The 8434-nt window shown below is 38.7% G+C and overlaps 1 protein-coding gene across 3 annotated transcripts in view; it reads right to left on the reverse strand.

The window, feature by feature from the left end:
• The window catches only part of LOC107468107 (pentatricopeptide repeat-containing protein At3g09040, mitochondrial), a 9903-nt gene extending 1802 nt beyond the window's left edge, over positions 1 to 8101 (reverse strand). The window contains exons 1-3 of one of the 3 annotated variants that reach the window (XM_052255301.1): positions 7462 to 8101; positions 1102 to 4115; positions 7 to 163 (exon numbers count right to left, since the gene is read on the reverse strand). In XM_052255301.1, the coding sequence (XP_052111261.1) occupies positions 156 to 163; positions 1102 to 4057 (2964 nt within the window). In that variant the 5' untranslated portion in view covers positions 4058 to 4115; positions 7462 to 8101 and the 3' untranslated portion in view covers positions 7 to 155. Of the gene's footprint in view, positions 1 to 6; positions 269 to 1101; positions 4116 to 7461 lie in introns of those variants that run through there. The other 2 variants (XM_052255300.1, XM_016087341.3) reach the window with 2 other exon arrangements.
• Positions 8102 to 8434: the final 333 nt, after the last annotated feature.

Consider the following 8434-nt stretch of genomic DNA (forward strand, 5'->3'; position numbering starts at 1 on the left):
TCCCATTCTGCATTAGCGCAAAGGTTGCAGCAAACCATATCATGAGACCTCCCAGAGTTTCTAATCAAATTGCAAGCCATCAATTTCCACTCATGTTCACCAGAGTGAATCGTATGTTGTTGTCCATCGACTTTCCGTTGATATCAGCCATGCGGTCATAAGCCTTGTAAGCACAAATTGTTGATAGACCATTAAGTGCTTCTCCAAATTGTGCATAAACAGGGGATCTACTAATTGAATCTAAGCGCTTTACTTCACGGGCGGTGCTCTATATAAATGAATAAAATGATGCTCACATGAGTTGCTCAAATTCAATTTCACAAACAGAATAATAAATTCTACTACTGAAATTTGTGAGAAAACCAGAAAAAAAATCAAAGAATTAGTGATAAATACACAACTAAAAATATTTTCGTGGTTAACAGTCCTAATCTAGAAATTATTTCAACTTGCATAAGGGTCAGATTTTGGGTGCATTAAACCAATCATCCATAGCAAAATCGCGTAAGGTACAAATGCTGGTTTAATAACAATCATCCATGGCAAAGCAATAGCAATAATAATAATAATAATAATTACAGAAGGTACAAAGGATGGTTTATGATATAAAAGGTAATTAGACCACACTGCTTCATAGTGATTGATGATGGATACTAAAAACTATATGTCAACTTGAGCTTATCAGCACTACACAAAAGTTGACCATCTTAAGTCAAGAAAAATATAGATAGGAGTAAAAGTAGAGGAGCTTAATCCAGGTAACGTGAGGGTTTACTTTTTATTTTTTAAGTTCTAACCAGAAACTTATATTCAAACACATGAATATGCATAACAAATTGACAACAAAGAGTTCATAAGTAATGCAAATAATAATATATTGCTTTCCATTTGCCAGAAAGCAGTAACAATGGAATATATGTACGATTTGTTCTTTGTCAGAATGCAAATCTGAGTTGATTGCTTGATTTCCTATTACTGTGAAAAATTAAATTTAACCAACAAGCAAAATTCCATCATCCTGGAATCTGTTGTCTCTCATGAGTGCTGTCAAATGCTTCAAAGAATGTGAAATTTCAGCATAATTAGGATGTGATATATCACCTGCAACAAATGAGTTTGTCTTTTGTCCTACAACAATCCAGCTACACCCAGGCATCTTTTGGATTTCTTTTTGTATCATAGTTCTCCTCAAAGATCTAGCTTCATTCCAATGTCCTGATGCAGCATACATATTAGAAAGCAATACATATGGGGAAGAATTGTCAGGTTCTAACTTAATAAGGTTTTTAGCTGCTCGCTCTCCCCTTATGTCATCACCATGAATTCGGCAAGCTCCCAATAAATTGGCCCAAATCATAGCATTCGGTTTGACATTTAGTTTGTCGATGAACTCTTCAGCTTCTTTGAGATTACCCCAGCGACCAAGAAGATCCACAATGCAAGCATAGTGATCAGCCCTGGGCTCAATGCCATAACAGTTCACCATGAGATCAAAAATTTGACGGCCCTCGGAAACCCACCCTGCATGGCTGCAAGCAGTGAGCACTCCGAGGAATGTGACATCATCTGGTGTAACACATGAGTGGGCCATTTCATTGAAGACCTTCAGAGCGCTTTCTGCATGACCATTTTTTGCAAATCCAACTATCATTGAGTTCCAAGAAATCACATCCTTTTTAGTACCCATTTCTTCAAAAACTTGCACAGCACTTTTTACATCCCCACATTTAGCATACATGTCTATGAGTGCACTGCTGGTTAACTCATCCAAGTCAAAACCAGTATGGAATATTAGAGAATGTATCTCTTTCCCATCTTGCAATGCTGATAAGAGAGCACAAGCTCGAAGAACTGAAACAAATGTTGCTTGGTCAGGGAAGATATTGTTGTCCCGCATTTCTCGGTATGAATTTATGGCCTCGTAACAGCAATCATTTTGAGTATACCCAGAAATTAAAGCAGTCCACATAACAATGCTTTTAAGGTTCGAAAACTCTGAGAAAAGTACGTTGGCATCTGCAATCCTTTGTGAGTCCATATACATGCCCAACAAAGAGGTACCTAAGAACTCACTACCACATAAAAGACCCCTCTTAACTATAGCACAGTGGATCTGCAACCCTAGATTTACCTGAGAACCCTTACAAGCATCTATCAGGCTTGCAAATGTAATTTCAGATGGCTTGAGCCCCAATGCCAGCATCTCACTAAAAAGATTAATAGCTTCTTTTATATTTTTCAGAGCATATCCTGAAATCAGAGCATTCATGGATACCACGCTCCATTCAGGCATGCTAGAATAGATTTTTCGTGCATCTTCAATGGACCAGCATTTAGAATACATGTCAATAAGAGAACTTCCAACAAAAAGGTTTGTTTCTAATCCCAACTTAACTGCCAGGCAATGGAACTGCAATCCTGCTTTTAATAGCTTAACATTTCCACAAGCGCTAAGTATGCTTGCCAAAGCTACCTCGTCAGGTACTATGCCATGTAACCTCATTCTATTGACCATTTTGAAAGCATCAGTTTCCTCTTCTTCCTGCACATATCCAACGATAATGGCATTCCAAGAAATGGTATCTCTGGTTTTCATGCGCTCAAACTGTTTCCTAGCTTCCTTCAAAGCCCCAGCCTTGGCATACATATCTACCAATGCATTGTTCACAAATAAATTGTTTGCAAAACTTCTCTTGATAACAACTGAATGCACCTGACGACCAATTTCTAAGCTTTCAAAACAAGCACATGAACTCAAAATGCTAGTGAAGGTAAATTCGTCCAGTTCAATGGTACGCCGTGTCATATCAAGGAATAGCTCCATTACATGATTGAAATAACCATTCTGTGCATAAACTCCCAGCATGGCATTCCAAGTGACCATATTTTTCTCAGACATGACATCAAATACTTGCTTTGCAGCATCTAACATTTCGCACTTCCCATACATACTGATCAAAGAACTTCCCACATATATACTAGAATCCAAACCTTGTTTGATAGCCTCTCCATGGACTAGTAACCCATAATCCAACGCAGCTAAGCTGGCAATCGCACTAAGAACACTTGCCAGCGTGGACCTTGAGGACTTTATACCACACTTCCTCATTTCGAGAAAGAACTCAATGGCCTCCTTATGATGGCTCCTCTTAGCATGACCAGAGATCATCGCATTCCATGCCACAACATTGCTAGTGTGCATGTCTCGGAACAATTTACAGGCATCATCCAGCTTACCCAAATTCACAAGAGCATTGAGAACAGTCACAAAAACCACCTGGTCAGGAGAGTAGCCAGCTATCTGCATTTTGTCAAACACCTGGAGGGCGTCCTGCGGCAGCCCGGCTCGAACATAACCAGAAATCAAAGCCGTCCAAGAAACAGTGTCCAAGTGGACTGCGGCGTCAAATATGGCGCTAGCATGGCGGAGAAAGCCGCATTTGGCATAGAGATCGATAAGAGCACCCTGGCAGAACGGATTGGACTCAAAACCTGCCTTGATCACGCAGGAGTGAAGCAGCGTGCCACATTCAACATTCCTGAGCTTTGAACAAACAGAGAGAGCTATGGCAAGCGTGAATTGGTCAGGCAACTGGCCAAAACGCATCATAGAAACGAAACAACGGAGTGCATTTTGGAATAACCCCTGCCTTGAGTACATGGAAATGATAGAATTATAAGCGGATAAATGTCTCTGACGGGGATGGAGCTGGTGGAAGAGCCTCTGAGCGAAAGGGACATTGCCGGCAGCGGCATAGAGATCGATGGTGGCACTTGCGAGGAAGCCATCAGAGGAAATGTCGTGTTTGATGGCGTGTGCATGAACAACTTTGGCCATTTCCCCGTCGCCGTGGTTGGGAATATTGTCGAACACATGGTAGTCGTGATGGTGATGGGGATTAGTTTTAGTTTGTTGTAAGCGGAAGCAAATGCGGAGAAGGTCGTCGTAGACTTGTGAGATGGAAGGAGGAGAAGGGGAAGGGCAGTGCTGAATGGTGAGTGAATAAGGTCTTAAGAATAAGAAACCTTGGACTTGAGGTGCAACTGCAAGACGCATCGACAAACAAACAAAACCACCTTGTTAATGCTTCTATTGCATAGATGCGTATTGCGTGCTGTGAAAATGAAGAAAGGAATTGGGTAAGGGTCCTATTTAAAGAAAACAGGTAGTGGCTAATCACGTTTTAGTCTATATAAAATGTTGTATCACTAATTCACTATATGTTAATCTTATTATTTTAAAAGACTTAAATCATAACGCAAAAGACAATTTATAATCTTCTTTAAGGACTAAAGTAATAACATGGCAAGATAAACTTTGTAACTATTTCAAATAAATAGGTTAGGTAATGACAACAATTTTAAGGACGGTGACACTTACATTTCAGTAGTATCTTTTTAAGGAGTATCAAAAAAGGATGGTACTAAAATAATTACAATAGAAGTAAAGTTAATCCCCTGTTTTATAGGCGCCAATGCAATTAGAACAATAATTTAGGCTTTAAAAAACATATTGGAAATGTGCATCTAATAGCTTCAAAGTTCCACCAGACAATTTAAGCCTTAATTACAATTAATAACTTCAAACCTAAAGGTCAAAGAACTGAAAGAAGGAAGCTACTTCAAATGCAATTAGACCAAAAACTATAAAAAGCTAATAAAATTGATTCATATTCAGTCTTTCCAAGTTCCACTTAAAATAAAAACACAAAAATACTCCAAAAAAAATTCACCCGGTTAACTCGGTCATAATTAAAAAATATAAAATAATATAAATAAAATTAAAATTATGTATTAAAATTTAAAATGTAAGTCTTTACAAACATAATAATAATAATCAAATATTAATTTTGTTCATATTTATGCCTGAATCTCTATAGACAAATAAAAGATGAGAAATGCTATTCCAACAGAAGTTTTGTTCATATTTATGCCTGAATCTCTGTAGAAATATTACATAACCTATATGCTCCTTCAGTTGTGGACTTGTGGCCACCTAGAGAGATAAAAACAGCTAATAATGTTATATATACTGAAAAGAAAAAAAAATTAATACTCCATCTTGAAAATGGCCTAACTAAAAATAAAGAGTACAAAAACACCTCGTTCAAAGATAAGACTTCAGAGACCATTTAAGATATGATATATACTACAAAGTGAAATTACACCAACAGACATGTTCAAAATGATCCAGCATTTATATAAATTTATTACCAATAAATCTATAAGGAACCTAAAAAAAGATAAATTTGTACAAGAAGATCCTCACTAAACTGAATGCCCGAGAATTAACAAGTAAATGATCCCAAAACTACACCCAAGATGAACTATCAACATCTAATGCAGCATAAAATCACAATCCAGTTCAAAACAGATCCAATTACAAGAAATACAGTCTAAAGTTATTAGAACCGAACCGGCAATCAACCGGTGGGTCAACTGGATTACTGGTTCAACCGGTGGGTCACTGATTCACCCAGTTGACCCGGTCATAATCTAAAAAAATATAAAATTATATAAATAAAATTACAATCATGTATTAAAAATTAAAATGTAAGTCTTTACAAACAATAATAATAATCAAATATTCCTTTTTAAACATAATTAATGATGTAAAAAGAGATAATAAAGTAGTTTCTAGTATAAATTTAGAGCATCAGAAACAGATTTGGAGTTTCATATCTTTATAGGACAAATTTAGAGCTTGATCAATATTTTTCCCATTTTAATTTGCATCTCTATCTTCTATAAGAAACATTGCATTATGTAGAACATCAGAAACAGAGAAAGAAGAGTTTGAAGAGAGAGCTTCAAGAAACTAGTAAACTGAATTAACTTCATCTTATTCTTCCATCAATGAATCAATTATACACACTTCTTAGAGGGATGCAAGAGCTTTATTCATAACAGAGTTAGAAAAGAGAGAAAGATCAGAGATCGGAACAAATTCAACACAACAACAACAAGGTTCAGTAACAAATTCAACTCAACTCAATTATCCAGCAACAAATTCTACTTCCAGCAGCAACCACATTTATGATATGTTCAGCATCAAATTCAACTTACAGCTGACAACAAATTCTACTTCTAGAGTTCTAGCAACAAATTCAGCTATGATAACTTTCAGGCAGCAACAAAAAGTTAAACTATGATAACTTTCAGACAGCAACAAAAAAACTCCAATTCTCCAAATTTGATTTACAGCAAATTAACATTAGCTAAGTCATAATTTCAGCAACAAACTCAACTTTGAACAATAAATTCAAGATGTACTAATAATTTACCGCAATAAAATTGAAGGAGGAATAACAGGGCCGAATCTGAAACTCACATAGGCAGAGACGAAGCAAGCATTCATGGAAGACCCGGGCCGAAGCTGAAACCCTAAACCCAGACTCAGGGCCGAGGAAGCGTTGATGGCCGAAGCAGGAAGGCGAGCTTACGAACTATGACAGAGCGCGACAGAGCTTGAGCGGTGACGAGCTTGAGGCGGCGACGCGAGCTTGAGGTGGCGACAGAGCTTGAGCGGCGACGAGCTTGAGGCAGCGACGAGCTTGAGGTGGCGACGCGAGCTTGAGGAGGCGGCGACGGGCTTGAGGGAGAGAGTGGCGAAGAAAAGAGAGAGGTGAGATGGGTTCTGATTATGGGTTAGGGCACCACGCAAAGGGGTGGGTGAGGGAGAGAACAAAGAACGACACCGTTTGGGGAAAAAAATTCCGGTCCGAGTTATATGAACCGGTCCGGGTCACCGGTTTTCATAAAACCCGGCCGGATTAACCGGTTTTCAACGGGTTCATTACTTAAACGGTTCGTCGAGTGGCTCAACCCAGCCAGATGACTGGGAGACCGAGTTTCCGGTCGAACCGTCCGGATCGAGCCGGGTTTGATAACTATAGTTCAAACAGGTAACCAACAATTCTACACCAAAAATCCAAACGCATAGTATGAACTTAATAGGATCGGATCGGATCAGATCTAATGATCTCAAATCAAACTACAGACAAAACAAATACAAAGTTTTGACTCAACCAGAATTTATAATCCGGAAAATACTATCAAAGAAAATATATGGAAGCAACAAACAGCATTTAAGTTGATTTCCATTTTAGCATTCAACAACAAACATTACAAAACAGCAACAAGTAATCCCTAATCACACTAAACCTGAAATCAATCAAGCTAACAGAACATAATCCCTAATTACAAAACAACAACAAGTAATCCCTAATCACACTAAACCTGAAATCAATAAAGCTAACATAGCATAATCCCTAATTCCTAATCCCTAATCCATTTTTAGCAGCAGCAAGAAAATTTCACCAAAAATTTTAGGAATTAAAAAAAGAGCAGCAGCACAAAATCAATTATTTGATTTTCATTAATCCATTCACAACTTCACATTCAAAAATCAGAGAGCATAAAAGGAAGAGAAGAACCGAAGAAGTGAAAGCAGCCACTAACCTTCGACGGAGACACGGACGGCAATCGGCGAAACGACGGCGAGCTGCTCCAAGCCTCGAACAGAGAAGCCAGGGAGGACGGGGATAGGGGAAGGAGGACGTCGAGCTACAAGAGAGGGCCTGGGCTACAAGAGACAACGCGGAGGCGCCGACAGCATGGACGGCGGCGGCACTACGGCAGAACCGTTGCAGGGACAACCTAGGGTTTGGTTGGGTGATTTTGAACTTTGCTTCAGAGTTCAGAGAGACGAAGCAAGCGTTGATGAAAGATCTGGGCCGAAGCTGAAACCCTAAACACAGACTCACGGCGGAGGAAGCGTTGATGGCCGAAGCAGGAAGACGAGCTTAGCGCGACAAAGCTTGCGACGAGCTTGAGGCGGCGACGCGAGCTTGAGGCAGCAACGAGCTTGAGGAGCTGCGACGAGCTTGAGGGAGACTGGGAGAGAGTGGCGACTGGCGAGAGAAGAGAGAGGTGAGATGGGTGTTGGTTCTAAGTTAGGGCACCACAATGCAGGGGAGTAAGTGATGGAGAGAACGTCACCGTTTTTTTTTTAAAAAATCGGTCTGGATTACATGAACCGGTCCAAATCACCAATTTTCATGAAATCCGACCAAATCGAACTGATTTTCACCGGATTCATTATTTAAACGGTTTGACAAATAGCTCAATCCGGTTAGATAACTGAATAACCAAATTTCCAATTGAACCGGCTAAATCGAGACGAGTTTGATAACTATGATTGATAACAAGATCCCCTCAGTGTACCAAAGGTTGGTGTCTATTCCACGTATTTATGCAGCTATTTTTAGCAATGGTTTATCTAAAAGATATTCAGCTTGGTATTATTTACGTGTTAACGGTTAGATTAGTTTTTAAAAGATGAATTATTTTTTAAATTTGTTTATAAAAAATTTTGTTAATTAAATTAGCTTTTAAAAAATAATAAATTAATTCTTTTTTATTTTTTTATCAT

The sequence above is a fragment of the Arachis duranensis genome, chromosome 10 (assembly GCF_000817695.3).
Source record: "Arachis duranensis cultivar V14167 chromosome 10, aradu.V14167.gnm2.J7QH, whole genome shotgun sequence".
NCBI lineage: Eukaryota > Viridiplantae > Streptophyta > Magnoliopsida > Fabales > Fabaceae > Arachis > Arachis duranensis.